Source organism: Magnolia sinica, chromosome 2 (genome assembly GCF_029962835.1).
Source record: "Magnolia sinica isolate HGM2019 chromosome 2, MsV1, whole genome shotgun sequence".
NCBI classification, from domain to species: Eukaryota; Viridiplantae; Streptophyta; class Magnoliopsida; order Magnoliales; family Magnoliaceae; genus Magnolia; species Magnolia sinica.
The window spans coordinates 133,038,197-133,059,152 of NC_080574.1; the positions used below are offsets into that span (position 1 = coordinate 133,038,197).

A 20,956-nucleotide genomic window follows, 5' to 3' on the forward strand; every position below is an offset into this window, starting at 1 on the left:
TTTTGTTGAAATAGGACAGTTGGATATTTTTCAGTTTCAACCGTCCGATAAATGTCCACAAAGCCAATATCAAGATAACAGAATAAATTTATTTTTTTAGATCATGATACATCCAAACTGAAACCCGTAATTTGGACCGTTTAATTTGAATTACTATAGGCCATGTATGCAATTTCTAAGCACCCGTGTATCATCCATCACACTCTGAAAGAGTATCAAAGATTTGTTTTCTCGTATCTTCGCACCATTCCAATCCCTACCCTCGCGCCCTTCCCTCCCCAGCTCGCGAAATCGAAAACACGCACTGGCCTCTGCTAAAATGAGCGGCCCGAGCGCAGGCGAAGATCGCGACCTGATGTCGGAAGCTACAAAGGCGGCCGAACATCTCTATCACGTGCGGGACACGTATTTCCCTTCCGATCCCGAGCAAAAGATCTCGACTCTCCGCAGAGAAGCAGATCTCGCTCTCAAGCTCCTCGATTCGATCCCCACCGGTAATTTCTCTCCTCGAAACAAATATCCACCGTTAGATTCCTCTCCATCCATCACTCGGGGCTGGTTATTTGGTTGTTAGAGTTCGTTATTGAGTTATTTATTATTCTTTTGCTGCTGTGTTGGAATTTCTAGAGTTGGCTTCTGTTTCTTGATTTAGGCCACGTTTGGATCCACTATTGGATTGAATCGCAATAATTAGTTCAACAGAGTGAAATTACCAAATTGCCGCTGGGTGAAGGGGAACGATAGTATACATTCGAGATGTATGGTTAATTGTCATACTTTCGAGCTGTGTGGGTCCCACAGAGATGTGCGAGTAACATCCAAACCGTCCATTAAATGCGGCCCCCCCATGTTAGGTTGACAGGACGCGGATTGGGTACTGCTCCTGCCTGTACCCCATGTGGTACAAGCATGACGTGGAGTGATTTGATTGGATGACAGGCTGCTGTCAGAAATTGGGGCCTGGTCGAGTACACCGGGGAGCCGATTTTGTGGCCCTGATGTGGCAACATTTGATTGGGCCACATGCCACTGTCAAAGATGATGCCACGTGAAGCATGTTTGAAAGTGGTTCAGTCGAACACGTACTCGACTGACATGGGGCTGGATGAATCAAACCTCGCCACATCAGGGCCTTACCACGTTTGGTGTTGCCCTCGCCTCACCGAGTCCCCTTCCACTTGACTGAACAACTTTCAAACATGCTCTGTATGGGCCCTATCTCTGACAGTGGCCTGCCATCCAATCAAGTACCACTATGTCATGCTTGTACTGATGTGGAAACAGGCGGGGGCAATACCCAATCCACATCCATGTTAGGTCTAGAGCCCAATGATCATCCTGATTTGCTGCTCATGTGGACCACACCAAAGGCAACAATGGGAGACATTGGGGAGGGAGACACCCACAGTAGAAATTTCTAGATGGAATGTGGGATCCAACATGTTGTGTATAATAATCAGGTGCACTCCACTTGGATGAAGGGATACGTAGAAATTCATGCCACTACAAAACTCAATTGGGCCACAGTAGATGAATATATATGTTTTAGGCAATGTTGTAAAAATCGTTCTCGTATCACAAATTGTAATGGGGGTTGAATCGTATCGTAAATCGTAAGATTTTTTTTTATGATTTTCTGAAAAATATAAATAAAAACTTTAACAGTATCATGATATGGTATTACTTAAAAAATAAATGATTCTTATCTTACCTTCTTCTTCTATTTTGTTGTCTTTCAAGAAATTTTCCTTAAAAAACATACAAGCATCCTTTAATAATTTATGCTCTTGTTACCTTTCTTGAATGTAGAATCGCATTGGAAAAGTAGAAGTTAATTTTGTAGATCGATGAAAAAAGATATTTGGATTTCTAAGTTCTAACTGTCATTCCACAATACATAAGTCCACATAATCATAACCATCCATAAAAACATTCTAGACAAGTCATACATCAATTTGGCATTTCCACCAGTTAAGAAAAAAATAAATCATTAAAAAAGCTCTAGAATTTAACATGAAGAGAATATATATCATTTAATCTCTTATAAAGAACAAAATAAAATAATTTACCTTTTCTAAACAATTCTTCTTCTTCTTCTTTTTTTTAAAAAAAATGTTTTTTACTAAATTATTCTTAAAACCCCTACCAATTTAAAAATATAAAATGGAAGCCGAGTGAAGCGTAAAACAGAAGAAAACAAGAATAATTTGAATTGTAAATCGCAGGATTCAAATCATAAAATTGTAGGATTCATATGAAAAAGGATTTAAATTGTTTTGCTTAAGATTTGACTCAAATCGTAAATCGTAGGATTTTGACAACATTGGTTTTAGGCATGATTTTACATTGCTGCCTGTTTTCTGACCCACCTAAGTTTTGGATTGGGATGATGCTTGGGATGTACAATGCACACGAGGATTCACACCAGATGTATGGTTTGGATTCCACATAAACATCATGGGTGGACCCACACATCTCAAACGTATGGACCACACATTTGAATGTATGTGATCATGGCCCGACCAAAAGGCTGGTAGTTCTCTGACTACTGACACTGAAGTGAAATTGTAGTCCTCTGTCTGGGTCATGTGGATCATTTTAAGACTCACTTCAGGAGGTCGATTCTACCATGGCCGGTCCTCTTTTTTTTCTTTTTTTTTTCCTACAAAGGTGTTGACAGCCATTCAAAAAAATGAACTTGAATGATACCAGCGACTATTCTATGATTTTATCTGTCCATGGACTGAATGGCTAGGATCATTCATTGTAGTTCATACTTTGCACATGGCCTATTCATGGTGGGGCGTACCTCTTGAATGATTCCGATCATCCACATGCTCGTCCAACTAGCAGAATATGTGTTCACTTTGGTAGTTGATGGACTACAAGACCAGGCCTCAATTGCAGTTACATTCATTTGGAGTCCAACTTGAAAGTAAAGTAACTGCAATTTGGAGACTAAGTCGCTCAGCATGAAGGGTAAGGAAGGTAAGTCTAAGTCCCCTAGCATGAATGGTAAGGCTAAAGAGTGCGTGTAACATTAGGATTTGGAATGCTTGTGTGAACGCATGTGCATGCATTCATGTGTGTTTGTAACAATAGGATTTGGAATGTCTATGCATGTGCACACATGCCCGGCTTTATAACAATAGGATTTGGAATGCCTGTGCACGCACGCGTGTGCGTATGTATTGGTGTGCGCTCATGCGTGCATGGGTGGATATGTGTGGTTATAACAATGGATTTGGAATGCCTCAATTACAATGACAAAAAGAAAGAATAACAAGTCTAAGATATGCAAATAGGAATTTAGATGGCCCCTACTGAATTAAATGACAGAAAGAACGAATAGAAAGTCTAAGTTATCTCAAATGCAGATAAGAATCAATGCTCTTGCTTATATTGGATAGACGATCCCTACCAAATGCCTCGATTACAATTATAGAAAAAAAAAAAAGAATTACTAGTCTTAAGTATCTCAAATGCAAATAGGAACCAATGCTCTTGCCTGTACTGGATAGACGGTTCCTACCCATATGCCTCGATTGCAATGACAGAAATAAAGAACCACAGGTCTAATTTGTCTCAAATGCAAATAAGAATCAACTCTCTTGCCTATATTGGACAGACAGTCCCCCACTCTCACACACCTTAATTTATTTACTCATTTGTGTACTTCAATCACAATGATGGTAAGAAAGAATTACGAGTACACCTTATCCTCAAATGTAAATAGGAATCAACACTCTTGCCTGTATTGGATAGACAGTCCATACGGATGTGTATGGCTGACTTCTAATTCTTGCTTTTGCCTATTCTCCTGTTGCATTTCTAAGGTGCATATTAGTGTTTGTGTTTTTGCGGAGGCCAATACTCTAGAGACTGCATTTTTGTGTTTGAAATCATAATTATGTGCTTAATCTTTTGTAGTATCAAGTAACGTTGCTTTCATTTTTATTATATTTTAAACCTTTGAATTGTCATATTGCTGCATTTGAATTTTTTGCAAGCTGTTAAGGTTGTCATTGGAGTTTCGCCATTGTTGACTTTATGATACATTTCGTTGGTATGGTGTGGTGATATGTTGGTTGAAGATAAGCTTGGCAAACATTGCATACTAATGTTGATAGAGGGATTATAGAATGCTAAGACCCAGACTTTCTACAGTAGGCTTGGGTTTTCAGTTTGTACAAGCGGGGGTCAAGGTTCAGTGATCAAAGCTGTTGATGTGATGGATCCCACCTTGGAGGGTCCACTTAGAAAAAATACATCAGACTGGAACATCGCTAATCATCAAATCTTTGGCCTTTTCTTTGTTGAATGTGGACCACTGCTCTATTTTGTTTCTTAACTGCTATTTGCCTCACACATAATGAAGGGTTAGGATTTTCCTATAGGGGAAATTTTGGTGTGTGGGCCATTGAAAGCGGGTCTAATCATAGCAACAGTTTTGATCACTGGAGCATGGGGCCCCACTTGTACAAACTGAAACCTGAGCGGCATACTGTACAAAATCACGGTACAAGCATTGCATTGCACCTCATGTTGATAAGGCTTTCATTCCGTGGTTCTGAACTATCACATATCAACGAATCTGGTCACTTTGATGCTGATGAGGCTTTTCTTGCATGTTAGTATGTTACTGAAGTTTTCAAAAAAGCAGTCTAGCGTATGTGATGGTTATTTTCTACATCTCATTGACCCCCAAACGCATGATTATCTGTGTTGTTGTGCAGAAGAAAGGAAATCACCAGCACAACGTGCAACTTATGAATACCTAAGAGGGAAGATATTGGATGCATTTCCAGATTATAGGAAAGAAGCAGAGGATCATCTTTCAAAAGCTGTATGTGGTTACAGAAGCTTCCTGTTGGCGTTTTACAAGAGGTTTGCTAATTCCACACACTAGTTGATCCCAGCCTGTCTATACGTCACCACATGTGCCAATCTGGCCCACACGCAAAGGTTCCAAGCACCCATCAAGTGAGTCCCACCATGTGCCTTACACATTGTTCACTCCCCAAGTATAGGGTTGTGATGTAGTAATAAACTCGGTGAGACCGAGGTCGAATCCCAAGGGACTGATACCTGTACGTAATCTGAAACTAAGTAGAACTAGAACTAGACTAAGATGAAATCTAAATCAACAGTAATTTGAGGAATAATGGTGAAATACTGATCTAGAACTTTAAAGAATTCAAAGGTAGGAAACTAGGGATTCAGAGGATCCACTTGTAGAGATTAGGGGAATCTTATGCCTATTTCAAGAACTCAACTAGACTTAGAGTCTCATCTTTATCCAATGAAGGGTGTAACCATGAAAATCAACTGAACTTCCTTTGATATAGTTTTCAAGAGATGAAAGGTATATGAATTAGAATGGATTCCATCACCAAACCATGCCCAGGAGACAAAGTAAACAACAGAATTAAACTAATTAAAACCAATCAATATGATGTGAGGGTTAGGAAAGGTTTTGTCATCCAACCATGCCCAGGAGACGATGGTGAACAATACGACTTCCTGACATCATAATCAAAAGAAGGAAGGGAATATGCTCAAAGCTATCGCAAACCCATTGTAATTTTAGTCACAACAGACCATTAAAAACTGAAAACATTTCCTTAATTAAACTAGTATCAAGTTCAATTCAATTTAAATAAAAAGGCAGAAACAACAAGTCTCCCCATCACGCTACAAGCTTCACCTCTTAGCCCTAGCTAAGAGGTTTAGCCCAATATGATGGGGTTAATCTCTCAAAAACAATCATGGAAAAAAAAGAATTAAACAAATAAAAATTCAACAACCCTCTCTCTTCTCTTTTGCTTCACGTCCAGCCAAGCCAAGCTTCCCCTTGGAATCCCTGCCAGTTGAAAAATTCCCCTCCCTCTCTCTTCTCTCTTGTATTTTATACATGCCAGGGGCCGTGGAGTGGAGTGCGTCCCAAGAGACTGGAGTTGGTGGCCTCTTTTACGTAGAGGAATTTGCATGCGAAAGGAAACACAACTCACTTGCGTTTGGCCTGAATCTTGGGACGATGGAGTAGCTGATTTCGAGATCTGAGCTGTTCAGACTCCTTGGTGATGGAAGGTGGCCCCATAGGAAGACTTTGAACGGTTCAGATCAACGAACCGATCATGATCTTGATCGTGGAACGGCCTGGAAGTCCCGGTTTTCCCGGATGCGGAAAACAGGGCCTGCGCAAGGATGGGTTCGCTGTTGAAGACGGTGGGGCGCACTTCGATTTTGTTTTGAGAAATCCATTCCGTCCACCGGATTCCTCTCGAAATTTCGGTCAGAAATGACTGTTTTTGGATTGCTTTTGATGCGGCCCTTTGATGTTTTGCTTCCGCCGTCCATCCTGCGTTTGATCGTGATTTACACATATGTGCACAGTGGGAACAGGGGGACACCTAAGTGAGGGTTACGCCCCATCTATTGAGCGACTGGATGGTCCAGATTATCAAAATACATGATGGGTGGGGCCCATAATCAAAACCCGGTCCGTCCACTGGTGTTTTTTGCCCAGGAAGAAGATTTGAGTCGGTCAAATTTGGTGCACAGCAGGACCATGTGCACTGTGTACACGTGCTTCAAGCATGGGTCCACTGAGATGTATTCAGAAAATCTGCTCCATCCAACCTGTTTTTCATATAATTTTAAGGGTTGAGACCAAAATTGAAGCATATCCAGATAGCAGGTGGGCCCAAAATCAGAGTTTTAGGGGCTGATCTGTCCGTTGGGCCATTTTCACAGGGATCGAACGAATGAAATTCGGCATGTACGGTTAATTTATGGTCCTCAGGCCATGTATGAAGTTTCAAGCTGAACGGATGGTGGGAACCCTGTGATCTTGCATTCTGGATGTCTTTCGGGCTGCTTGAGCCTCAGTTTCTTGATTTTCGCGGATCCCTGGCGTGTAATTCCGTCGATCTTAGTCCCTTGGAGTCCGTCCCTTGCCTTTAGTGTCATCAGAGCATTAAATCCATGCTTTAAGCTTCCTTTTCAGTCCATGCTCGTAAATACACTATGCATCACAAACATGATTAAAGCGGGCCATTAAACGGTATCATGTTCATAAATCCAAGCAATAACTGGGGTCTAATATGCAATATTTGACCCTTAACACACATGAATAAGGCCAGTCCAATCATCAGGTGGACCGCAATGTACAAAATAAATGGACAGCTAAAATAAACTCATCCAAGTCTTTTTGCTGCGGACCAGCCTGATTCTTGGGTTAGGGCATGTAGTCCGTGAAGCCCACCCGATGAAAAGCTTAGTTTTCTGCACTTATACCATCTTGGCACATGTGGTCGCATGTTGAGGGGCAGAGATCTACAGTTGTGCGGAATTAGTGAAACTCACTATATGGCATTCCTCAAGCAATGGGTTATGTTTTGAAACTTAGCTTCATTTTCCAGGTTAAGTTGAATCCGTCTCTTGCAGATGCTTGGCTATGCTTAGGAAATTGCATTTGGAAGAAGGGAGATCTGCTTTCAGCAAAGAACTGCTATTCTCTAGCTCTAAATAAGGTTTATTTACGTCACTGCATTACCTTCCTTTTGGTACCTTACCTGACCCATGATGGATCTCTTCAGTTAATATTGTGGCCTTTTCTCTTTCTTTTTAAAATTTTTCCTTGCTATCGTTATTTTTTTTTTATATAGCTTTTAATAAAGTCTTCGTCATCTTTCAAAAATAAAAAATAAAAAATCTTTGTCATTCAGGGTCCAAACAAGAAGATACTTTGTCAGCTGTCAATGCTCGAAAGAAAATTGGCTCAAGGTAATTAGCTTAGTTTTCTTTTTACTATATTCTATTATTGAGCTTAGGGTTTGTATTGAGCTGATTTGGGTCAATAGTGTATTTCAAATGGTACATTTGGCTGCTTGAGGTGAGGAATTATGGCACTTTTGGGGTTCGAGTCCATCCCTCAATGACAGGTGTTCAGTGCTCCATTGAGGTCTCAGGTTCAGGTCCAGCCTACCTACCTTAAGAAAAGGCATTTGATGCATCAGGCATGCATTTTTGTGCAAGCAGGGCAGTTTTGATATTATATAATGTTAATCTGATGGGTCTCACCCCTATAGTTCCTATCTTGAGGCTATGCTTCAGCGAACATATTCTAATTTGGTAGAAATCCTGATTAATGTGCAAGTTGACTTGCCAAGATGAAGAAAGACCATTTTAAATTATTATTTTTTTTTAAAAAAAAAAAAACAGAAAATATGCTCTCTGGGGTTAAAGCTAAGTCAGACTTGGATAATCCACCAAAAAAATGAGAACCAAAAAAAAAAGAGAGTATGACTTGGATAGACAACCAACTGATATAGTCTAGAGTCTTTTTGATTCTTTTTTTCACTCTTTTCTCCAGTTTTTTTTTTTTTTTTTGGTCCTGCCTACGTAAATAAGCACGGATGTCTCAAACATTGATGATGCTTTCTTCATCCAATTGTTGTGTTTCGCTTTTCCATTCCCCCTTTTTTTTCTTTGCTTACAAGTCTTAACCTTATTTTTGTAGGCACTGAGAATCAAGCACAACTTGTCGAGGACAGCATTCACCATGCAAAGGAAGCCATAGCACTGGATGTCAAGGATGGCAATTCTTGGTGTAACACTCCAAACCTTTACTTAATTCAGATGATAGTTGTAAAAATCTTCTATTGAGGGTGCCAATCCCACCTTTGCATCTCATGATTCCTAGTTGCTTTGGGTCATAAAATACCTAAATTCCTACTTAGGTTACAGCCAACATTACCTGCATGTGGGGACAATGTCAGTACGACAAGGATCAGGACAGATTTGTCCTCCAAACTCATTCTTAGCAGGCGGGTATAGTGAGGATTGGTTATAAACTTGGTAATCCATAAATATAATTCACGAATTGAGCTAGAAGCCCACTTGATGCAGTGACTCCAAATTCTAACTAACTAGCAGATCTAGAGTTCAAAACTCGGAAATCTTGAGTTGAGAACTTGGAAAGAAGAATCTCTCATACTTAGTAGGCATCAGAGTACCCGAGTCGGGTCCTAAAAGTTTTTGAAGGATCTGAATATCATAGGTTGTCATTTGTGTCTTGCACCCAATACTGGTAACTGAGCTTCAGACAAAAATATGGTATTCCTTTTCTTCTAAAACTTTCTTCTTTTTTTCTTTTTTTGCCTCAAAAATGTTTAAATCTCAAGGCTGTTGGATCAACAAGATATTTCAAAATTATAGATATTTAACTGACCTTTTCTATTTCATTTTGGTTTTTCAAGTGTTTCAAAAATTTATTTACTTGCAAGTTAATTCCTTAAAAATTTTGATTGTCAATCAACCTTCTGAAAACTCTTTGCTTGTCTACCAGTTAGGCATTTCTGATTCTCATGGCAACTTGTTTTCAACCCGTGGAGTATTCTTGCACGCACGATGTTAATATGGCTTTCTGTCATACCTTTTGTGAATTGTGATTTCTTCTGATTTAAAACATCCTGCTTTTAAGCCGGATTCTCCTGCTCTAATAGTCTTACTAGCCACTGTGCTGTATACTTTGTGCTATTTGATTGAGCGCTGTAAGTTATAGTGCTCCTATTTTCCTGGGTTCATTTTGACAGTCCAATAGATCGATTTGAACTGTCCATTAAGTGGGGAGAATATTTTATGAACTACCTTGCAAAATTTGCACAGATGGATGATCCAATCCATCCTTTTGCCTTATCTTTATAGCCATCCTTTCTCCAAGCCATGGATGGGATGGTTACAATTGCCTAAAAAAGTGAATCATTGGAATCATGAGCAATCCACAATGGCCCTAACAAATAGATGAATCAAATTGTTAATTGGAATATTTGTGTAAACAATTTTGACCATCCATATTAAAGGTCATCGATTAAATGGTTAATGTTTGTCATTTCCATGTGATATTTGCATGGTAGCCTATGAAATGTGCATTTAGCCTGAAGAAGAGTCGAGATCAATGGATTTGACTATCTAAGTGTCCCAATGCAACTAGGAGCACTGGAGCATTTCTCTTGTTTTTTTGTTAAAGTGTTTTCTCTTTAATTTGTACCTCAATAATGTTCCTTTTCCTTCTTTACAGACAACTTAGGAAATGCATGCCTTACCAGTTTTTTTGTAACTGGAGCATGGGACCACAGCAAGCTTTTGCAATCATTAAAAGCTTACCAAAATGCTGTAAGTGACCAATATATGGTGTTCTCTTACTTATGATTTTTTTTTTTTAATCATTTTTTTCTTTCCCTTTTGCAAGAATGGGGTGAATTAATCTGCAACATTTTTTGTTGTTCAACCTTATTCTGCATTAAACTGATCTTAGAAGTTAGATGTTCTAAATCTCGATTGTATATTCCAGGAAAAAGATGAACAAATGAAGTCTAATCCTGATCTATATTTCAACTGTGCAACTGTAAGTCTTGGACTTTGTTGATTATTCGTTGACCTTTTAATGAATGAGCATGCTGCGATTGACAATATCTGCTAGGATTTGTGAGCTTATAGCTACCATATTCTTTGGTAGTGTTGATGATTGAATTTCCTTCATTGCCTATTAAACACTATTCTCTCGGTCGTCGTTATTGTGTCGGCATGGTAGAAGTGAGTATAAGTAAATGACTTGACTACCTTTGACTGATCCTATATTCACACCTATGACATACTGCATGCACATTTAGGCATCTAATATATTTCTTGTTGGTATCTCATATGGTTTATTTGAATTGGGATTGATAGTTCACCCATTGCTACCGGTAATCATGGATTCATGTCCTTCCAATGGGTGTGAGGAAGCAAAAGTTGTTTATTTGAGATTCACAATGAGGTTTATTACTAAGTAAATTTGATTTTTGTTTCATTAGAGATGCAAATTTTGATTCCAAAGTAGAACTATGATTTGATGGTTCTAACCATGTGATCTATGGCTCGTAAAAAATAGACGGTTGCAACAAATTCAGCTATTCGTGGGGTTAGTATCAGCTGATTAGTGTGATTCTTGCACCATGGCCTGGTCCCACTGGTACTATTGAATGAACCATCCCGATTGATGATTGGGGGTCCTACATGTCATTCAAAAGCTTTGGGGATGTTGCTGACATCCCCATGAAGGTGGGGATGTGTTGTGTCACTTGTGTGCATGTGCCCGTGCGTGCATGCATGTGTGTGTGTATTGAAAGGTCAAAAGGCTACAAATATCCATCAAGTCAATGGATAAGAATTGCCAATACAACAAGATAAACAGACAACAATCCCCAGCTAGGGAATCCGCAACCCAATTATCCTCTCTCAGAATTTGATGCTACAAATATCCATCAGGGCAATGGATAAGAATTGCCAATACAATGAGGAAAATAGATGGTGACATCCCTAGCTAGGGAATTAGCAACCTGATTAACCTTTCTCAGAATTTGATGCTAACTAATTGAAGACCTGTCGTGTTGTAAGAATCTACTTCCACCATTAGCAACCAGCCCACTTGATCAGTGAAGATTTCATCAGTTGGGTTAGATTCAGATTCACATCCTTGAATCTGATTAATAATTGTTTCGGGATACAACTTCACCAGTTGATTTGGGTCAGGTCCACATCCTGGGATTCAATTTATAATGGATCAGATCCAGGTTGACCTTGATCCCACCTGTTTATCCCTGGTCTTACTTTTTTGGACGAGTCATTTTATTTTGTGTTTCATATAGTTACATACTTTCTTTTTTGAAATCGTGCTTCAGGTGTCTCATCTCACATTGTAGCTCATTGGGGAATGTTAATGTCCAATTGTCCATGTCCCCTAGGCTGTTGTTGGCTGATTTCTCATACCCTTCAGCTTTTTTGTACTTTGGTTTTTTGTCTTAATAAATCTTCATTGCCATTCAATAATAATAAATAAATAAATAAACTGTAGAAACTGATATGAATTTATTTTCAGGTGAACAGGTATCTAGAAAACTATGAAAGAGCCTTGAGTGGATTCGAAGCTGCTGCTTTGAAGGATCCTGGCCTCAATGCCGGTGAGGAGGTGCAGAAGATGGTCAATCTTCTTGACAAGCTGGACATCTCCATGAAAGTAAACTACATTTCTTTCTGAAACTCAAAAGCTGTGTGTCTGTAATGGAAATTTAATTTTCTTTACAGCCTCTATAATTTTTTTGCCCACTACTGTCAGATGCATTCATTTTGATCAGATTGATAGAATGCCCAGCATTCCCGAAACTTGTATAGTATGCTTTCAGTTTTTTGCCTTTCCGATCGCTTTCTCGTGCTTTAAACAGAAGATAACCATTTCAAATGATCTCAGAACTTTTTCTCCTTTTTTTTTTGTTGACACCCTCATAGTATTCTTTGAAGTTGTAAGTTGTAGCATAATTCTTCAGGTTCATGACAGTGTAGATAATTCATCATATGCTCCTATACATGTGCAAGCATGCAATCATGGTGTGTGCACGTTTGGCATGCACATAGATGCATGCATGTGTATATAAAAGAGTGATGTTGAAAGATGTTTTACACCCCCTACACAGTTAAGTTCTTATATAGCTACTTTTCAGGTTTGTTATAGTTTTCTTCATGTTTTAGTTTATATTTGAGGAGCATTGACACAAGTTCAGACACTGTAATCAGCCTCATTTTTCTATTAAAAAATAATAAAAATAATAAAAATAATTTTAAAAAAACAAAAAAAAAAAAAGTAAAGAAGAAAAAAGAAAAAGGAAAAGGAAAAAAAAAAAACAGAGAGAAAAGAAAGAAAGTAATTAGCCTCATCATAGGCAAGCATTTGATCTTGGGTACTAGACCAAGAATGCATTTAATTCATGTTAAATCCTATAATTTCTATAATTTTCCGAGTATATTGTTGTGGTTCTTTTAGTTACGGAGATTAAGTGGAGTAAACACATCCATGCATGCATGCAGGCATAAATACCGATATTCATCTTTCATTGATCAAGTGAAAATTTTATTAATGCTACAGAAAATTTGATACAAGCGATGATGTTGATTTGATAGGGTCAAGCTAAGGCAAGACGACTTGCATCAGTGGCATCATCTTTGGGCGAGGCTACAGGTAAGTGCCCCAACTTATGCATGCATTCTACAGTAACAAAGACTCCAGATAGGCATTTCCAATAATGAACCATTTCAAATTTGCTGATTGTTTTGCTTCTCTCTTTTGTACTGTAGAGAATTCATCATACAAGAAAGCCACTATAAGTGACCTCTTGGAGGGGCTGAATAAAACAGTCGTAGTTGTGGGGAAAGTGCTCCTCTTTATTAGGCACGACAATATAGCTCCTCTGTGAGTCGTCTTCCTTCAATTTTATCATGGCTTATTTGATTTTGTATCAATTATACCACCAGCTACACCATCTCTAACATATTCAAATGACCTTTTAATGGGTCTTTGTACGTGTATTTCGTAAAGTTTTGGAGCATTTCTACTATGAAAATACCAGAATGCAGCCTCTTGAATTTCTTTTTTGTTTTTTAAAGAAAAGAATGGTGCAAGTTAAAGAGTAACTATGGAATGAAAGTACCATTTCACATTATGCTCCCTAATTCGGCATGTTTAGGGCCTCTGTTTGGACACGCTTGCGCAGAAGGGGGTTTCAGGCCTGCTTTTTTGGTCTACTTCAAGTCACCATTTAGGCGCCTATTTTGTCTAGTGGTATGGTGAAACCGGGGTTTGCAAAGTCCATCCAAACACATCAAAAACCCGGATTTGGTTTAAAAGTAGGTCAAATGCCCGTTTTGAGCTGCGTCCAAACAAGCCTTTTGGATATTACAGGTTTTACCCATAAACTTGAGATGTCAAACATGATGATATGCTATGGATGCATTCTCTAGTTTGAAGTATCTGGGTATCATGTATTTTAATTAGACTTGACAACATACAATACTTGTTTAGGAGAGACTATAAGTAGTCAAAAGCTAAAGTATGGTCTGGGTTGAAACATTATAACTAATCAGTTATTATTTTGCAGATACTATTTGGTATGTGATTCAGATCAGAATTGTTTCGTTCTTTCGGTGTATGGGCTGCGGAATGATGCTGTAAGGATGACCTTTTCAACTATCTAGTTTTTCATTTCTCTTTTATGCTAACAGTAAACTCTGTTGCCTTCTTTTATGGGACTTCTCCTTTATAAATTTTGTAAAGTAGGCCCCGTCAATAGGCTGGCCCTAGGGCTAGAAAAATCATCATAGTTGTCATCATAACCTTGTCCCAGCTTTCTGAGTCCCGTTTCACCATCAGAGGCCTGGCAAGAGGCGGGCCTGGGGCTGTATCAGGCCTGGATTTTGATCTGGTTGGGTCGGGCCTGTTCAAAATATCAATTTTGTCTGGCATATTGCCAGCCCTTATCCTATATAAAGCCTATCATTGGCAGGTAACAAGCCTTCATATTCCTTCTCACTCCCTCACTCAAAGGCTTTCTAGTTCTTCTCTTCATCTTCTTTGCACACCTTCGGGGCAAACAAAATCAAATTATTTTTTTGCTGGGGCCGGCCCTGCCCAACCAACCCAGGCCTGCCTATGGACAGTGTATTCAGGAAAAGTATACCCCATCGAGGATATTTGAATGATGGGAAATTGGACCTTTTGAGATTAGTGCTTCCTTTGACTACAACACCCTGCAAATAAGAAGGAAACAAGGAGCATCAACAAGGATATGATGGTGGTAGACTCTCAGGAGTTTCAGCACCTGGTTGAGGGTTCGAGTACCCATAGGTTGGTGAAATCCCACTACGGCGTGAGTGTGTGGTGGTGTGTGTGCGTGTGTAAAAAAAAAAAACAAACAAACAAGGATATGATGGTGGCTCTCCTCCAGTCTCTGCTCTTTGTTATCTTACTAGTTTATCTAATGCTCACGAGTTATGTAGTCCTCACATGATGGCATCAGATTCCATGAGAAGACCACCCTTGATTTCCTAAGCTATGTGTGGCTTGTCGTATTTCAACAAGGATTATTTTTTCCGAGAGGAATTATGGGATCCTGAACCTGTGGTTTTGTATTGTATGTGAATAGGGCCAACTGTTTGGTGATTCAGAGCATTGGCGTCTCAGCATGGATGGATGATGCCCGAAATCGCCTCAATTGGCAGATCCTAGTTGACCTGTGTCAGGGCTTCTTTTCCCATTGAATATGGACCGTTGTATTTTTCTTCTTAACCATCTATTTCTAGGACACTAGTCACAAAAGGCGAGGATTGTTCTATTTAGGAGATTTTTGGGGCATGGTCTATCTGTGGTGGGGTTTGGCCTACCAAGGGTATGATTATTGGATTGCCAAACCATGTGTCCCACTTGTTTGAACCAAAAATCTAAGTTGTGTGAAGCCTGAGGTTCCTGTAATTCCTCGTTGGTAACACCACTAGGTAATTGTTCGAAAACCCCAACCCTTTGTGATACCTTGGAAAAGGACGCATATGTTGTAGTCATAGGCATAGGTATGAGCTGTCAAACAATGTACCTTGAAGAACCTAATGCATTGACATGTCCACAAGTATCTAGTTACTGCTAAAAACATATTAGGAAATCACCAGTGTCACATGGACATGGCACAAGCACAAGGTAGCGAAGTGTCCTAAAGTGTCCAGTATGACAAACTCCAAAAATATAGGTAGGGCCATAGGGGGACGCTTCAGTACACACGATTGAGATTTTTAACTAATCAATCAACAAAATTGAATACAAAACAAACAATGAAAACATAAATAATGAATGGCAAACTTAGAAAGAACATATAAATATTTCTAATCAAAACCAATTAGTATTAATGAAAACTAACAAATAAGCAATTAACAAACAATGAAACAATGCAATGATCATCTCAAGAAATAGCGGCTTGTATGAAGGCGGGACAGTGCTTGCTCTCTTTAAAAATTCAGAACCCAACAATAGAAAAGGAAAACAAAAAATAATAATAATTAGCAAAACCTAGAGAGGATGAGGCAACCTTGTGCATAGCTTCTTCGATACCATGATAATGGAGGCAACAGGCAAGCCTTAGGGCAAGGAGCGAGAAATCTTTGGCTTTACAAATGAAATTTACATAGCAAAAATCTAACAAGATGAAAAGAAGTGTCACGTACCCTTCAAAAGAAAAGGCAAAAAGAAAAAAAGAAGTGTCATGTCATGTTTGAGTGCACAACACCTCACTTAAAAGTGTCCAACACAAGTCATTTTTCAATGGCATCACTAGGATCCTGTCTGTGTAGAATTTTAAGCCTCATGTTGTGTCACTGAGTATCCAAATGTCCCCAAGTGTCTAGCATGACAAAAACCAAGTAGAAATGTCCATGTAAAAGTGGAAGTTACTGTTTAAACCCACTTTGACTGCTAGCAGCGCTCTTTCTTTTCTGCTTTTTTGTTATACAGTTGTTTGATTTTTCCATTAAATAATCAACAGTAGAATGAATTGGTACAGCTACAAATCATAGTGGATGTGAACAGCAACTGACAACATATTTTCAGATGTAGGGTACATTTGGTTGCACCCATTCACATATTTAAATTTCTAATTTCATATGTAAATGGGATTTTCCCATGTTTCTGTCCATCGACTTTCCTATGAAAATGTTATCACATGGGCCAATTTTCCTATGCAAATGCCCATTTTATTTTCACCTCTCTCCCCATATGGAAACACTTTCCTATTACCTCTATTTTACCACTGTATATAAGCCCTTCCAAGCTTGCACATGAGTGAGATCCAAGCCATCCATCAAGTGATCCCATCACATAGATGGCCCGGCCCTTGAATAGGCTTCTCCACTCAGGTGAGCCACAATGTGCTGAACTACTTGACAGTGAAAGGGTTTTTAAGCCAGCCAATTGTTTTGCACATGGCTGACCTGATGAGTGGACCGGCCTAATATTGGCACTTGTGCTAATGGATGGCTTGGATGGACCTTTGCCATGTGTGCTGGAGTTTACGAGGACTGGATTATATACTCCTATGGAATTATAAATGTGTGAGTTTTCATCATTTTTTAATCTATTTATTGCAATTTCTATAACAACAATATCTTTTGCAATGATTTTCTTATCAATGCTAAAGCAAATTGCTAGAATTAACTTCAGGCATTCCATTTCTTAGATCAAGGAAGGAGATCGGTTGACATTGATGGAGCCTTGCTACCGAGCTGTAGATTTTACCTGGAAGGGCAAGGTATGTTCTTGTGCCCTTATTTTTATCAGGTGGAAGTTTATATATATAATAAATAAATAGAGAGAGAGAGAGAGAGAGAGAGAGAGAGAGAGAGATTACATGTTGCCATCAGCTATATTTAAGAGTGTTATGATTTGTGTATGCCTACCACATCACCTATGTGGAATTGCCAAGGGAATTGATATCTACACCCGCCCAGATTGATTTGCATGCACCCATTTTCCATTTTGAGGATCGAAATAGTACACTTTTGTACTAACCAATCTGCAAAATGGAAAATGGGTATTCGCAAGTTAATCAGGATTTGTGTAATGGTGGCTCCCATTTGCTATTCTGATAGACAGATCCATGGAATTGTTTGTCCACCAATTCAACAGGCGAGACGGTCCAATCTTATGCTATAAACAAACAGCTCCGTCCACCATTATACCCCTCAACAAATAGTCTGGATCGATGACCCGTTGTTCCAAATGTCCAATTAGAGTGCAGCTCCGCTCTTCTTCTTTTCTTTTTTTTTTCTTTTTTTTTTCTTCTTTCATGTTTTACTTGCATAAATTCTGATCAACTCAAAACCAAAATGCTTTCATGTTAGATTGGCCAACCATTGCTTCATGACTGACAAAATGGGAGCAACCAACATCAATCACTGATTTGTTTATTTATTTATATTTGCAAAAGCAGCATTACCAATTCAGATCGATACGGGTGGACTTCATGGAGCAAATTCTCGTAAACGGAAAGGTGCCAGCTCCTCATCAGGCAGTTCGTTCGTCCATCCATGCACAACATAAACCATGAACCATCATCGCTTTTCAAGCGAAAATCTCTGTGAGTGATATAGTTTGATGAGGGTTTTTTTTTTTTTTGTATTTTATTTTTTCATTTTTCTTGATCTGTAAACTGTGTAATTAAAGAAAAAGGAAAGCACAAGCTCTCCATTGTCTAAAAGTGAAATGCCTCAGAAAAAATGGAAAAGAAAGGGCAGGTGTATGTTGCATGCTTACTGTTGTTGAATCTACATTACATGATTGGCTAGATTCGTTGTGCAGTTTTTTAATAGGGTATGATATTCTTTTTTTCTTTCTTTTCTTTTTCTTTGAAGCTATGATCTAGACCATTTGCTCCGTGGACCCCATTTTGGATGCCGGCAATCAGATGGCAAGGATTTTCCAAACAGGGAAATTTTTGAGGTATTACCATCCATAGCTTGTCACTATATAAAGGGTGTACATTACTCATGATTCAACCTAACAAGTTCAGAGGCGCTGGGTTCAGGCTCTAATACCATATGTTACAAAGGTGCTGAATTGGGGGCTCTGATACTAGATGTTACAAGGGTGCTGGATTGGGGGCCCTGGTAGCATGTTATGCACCAGAGACTGCCTTGAGATTTTAACAGGCATGCACGAACTCCACCGAAATAGCTGTTTATAGTATGTACAGTTGTACATATGTAGCCTTTAACAAATACAAAGCATTTAATAGAATAAGCTAATAAGAGATTTCCCTTTTTATCATATAGGGAGGTGGTGATGGCTTAGGTTTACTACAGGATTTAATGTTTTTGAGGTTGATCTGACAGAACAAATCGAGAAGAGGTTATCAGCTAAATGGATATATGGGCATGTCATAGCGCTTCAACTGGACGATGAAGATCACACGTAGGTACCACACGTTCACATGCGTACCCAAACTCACATGTGCGAGTGCCTCATGCTTTGTAATTTGCGAACGCGGATCCCTCTGCCCGTCTCCAGCTCGGAACGGGCAGGGCCTCTGAGTTGCCACCGTGATGTGTGGGTTTTATATACACCGTTCATCCGTTCTTTCTTATCATTTCAGGTTACAGGCCCAAAACTGAGGCGGATCCAAGATAGGTGGACCACACAATGGGGATTAAACTCTTACCGTTGAAAACTTCTTGTGGCCACAGAAGTTTTGGATCGAGCTCAAATTTGTGTTTTCCCTTCATCCAAGTCTATGTGAATTTATGAATAGGTTGGATGGCAAATAAATATCACGGTGGGCCTTAGAAAGGTTTCAACCGTGAGCATCATTATCACCGCTGCTTCTTCTGTTGAGGTCCACTTGAGACTTGGGTTTGCCTAACTTTTGGTCCTGTTCCATAAAATGACACGGTGAAATGGATGGACGGTGTGGATGAAACCCGTACATCACGGTGGCCACTCAGAGCTCGTTGGAGGCGTCTGTGGCCAGTCATCAGAAACTCGAAGACTTCTTTCTACTACTAAAGCGCAAAACACTCGCTGCTTGACTAACCTTAGAATTTGATGAGCTCTGGGTTATGTGCATGTGGGGCCCATGGTTCCTTTAATCTTGACCATTGATCTAATGGACCCCTACCATGGATTGGGACCCCAAATATCAGATCAACGGTCTGTATTTCTGAACCGTGATGAAGCTCGACAAACGTAGAGTACCATGTGCTTGAATTACTATTTATATTTAGATAAGTCATATCAGTCTACCCATCTGATCAATGACCAACAAAAATGGACGGTCTAGATCATTTGAACGAAATAGTGCCAATCAACAATTCAAGCCCTCTGTTTGTCGTGTTCGTCATGAATAGCGTATAATTCCAAAGCATCACTTGTATTAAACAATCGTAGCCGTCCCATCCATGGCTTGGAATATGGATGGCTATGAAAAGAAGGGGAAGTTACGAGGTGGATTAAATCATCCTAGTCACTGCCATTTTTGCATGGTTAGCCCATAAAATGTGTGGACCTAATTACCAGCATGGATTGGGGTGTCAACGTGCCAGGCGGCCCACCTAGCCGGCTTTGGACCGAGCATGGACTTATCAGCTTGGTCCGTGGCCGGGGGTTAGACTTGGCATGCCCTGGCCTGACCCGTTTTTGACCTAGGCTTGGGTTCAAGTCTTTTAGCCCGGCCTGGCATAGCTTCTTCATCTGTAGTTGTGTTCCTTCTATCCTTCAAATATGTGGTTCCAACCTTCTCGTTTATGCAACACATGTAGGCGGTTGCTTTCATTTTTTTTCTGTCTATTTCTTAGTGCATGTAGGACCCACTTATTCAACGGATAGATTAGGAACATTCATATGGGGAAATAGGGGGATTTGAACAATTTTTCGGGCCAGTCTGGGCCAGCTTGATAGGCCCATAACCATAGTACCATATCGTTAATTCTAGACCTTTCAATATAAGTGGCCAGCAAATAAATGGTTAAGAAAGAAGATATAGCCATCCTTCCTATTCGAATAATAAGAGGCTAAAATTTCAATGGCGAGGATCTTTTAATCGGGGTGATTGTGGTGCATAGGCCATCCACAGTTAGTCCCATCATATCAATGCTTTAGATCATTAAAACACGGCCCCAGTGAACAAACTAAAATCCATAGGAAGTACAATCTCTCCCACTGGAGCATTGCGTGAGGAACCACACTAGGGTCCCTCGCGCTGAGCTACCCACGATTAGGGGTGGAAATGGGCCAGTTGACCTTAAGCCAGCCCTAGTGATCTGGCTAGATTTTTTATTTTTTCAAGTGACCCTAGATCCAGAAGTGTTTTTATATTAAACCGATGTTGAATAGGATAACTCACAAGTGTCTTCAATGTGGCCATCCATCTTGTGGGGTCCACCTTCAATGCGGAGCGACCACCATACCAATATTATTATTAGAGGAACCAAAAATATGACAGATCCATCCAATCATAAGGTGGGCCAATCCATAAAAAATAATATACACTACTCAAAATATCCCCATTCAAGTAGCCCATCTGATGATCCGATTAACCTCATGTACGGT

The 20,956-nt window shown here is 39.5% G+C and overlaps 1 protein-coding gene across 4 annotated transcripts; it reads left to right on the forward strand.

Moving 5' to 3' along the window:
* The first annotated feature begins 228 nt into the window (after positions 1 to 228).
* On the forward strand, positions 229 to 18,197 carry LOC131237708 (uncharacterized). 4 transcript variants are annotated; one of them, XR_009167380.1, is made up of 13 exons: positions 229 to 494; positions 4,737 to 4,846; positions 7,425 to 7,535; positions 7,731 to 7,788; positions 8,525 to 8,614; positions 10,085 to 10,179; positions 10,358 to 10,411; positions 11,924 to 12,061; positions 13,000 to 13,057; positions 13,174 to 13,288; positions 13,997 to 14,043; positions 17,091 to 17,162; positions 17,844 to 17,910. XR_009167380.1 is itself a non-coding variant. In XM_058235626.1 (13 exons), the coding sequence occupies exons 1-13, from the start codon at positions 320 to 322 to the stop codon at positions 17,958 to 17,960; spliced, it is 1,266 nt and encodes a 421-aa protein (XP_058091609.1). In that variant the 5' UTR covers positions 230 to 319; the 3' UTR covers positions 17,961 to 18,197. The 4 variants fall into 4 exon arrangements, 2 of the variants coding, with proteins under 2 accessions (XP_058091610.1, XP_058091609.1); XR_009167381.1 differs by having other exon boundaries at positions 17,841 to 17,895; XM_058235626.1 differs by having other exon boundaries at positions 230 to 494; positions 13,974 to 14,043; positions 17,841 to 18,197.
* The last annotated feature ends 2,759 nt before the right edge of the window (positions 18,198 to 20,956 follow it).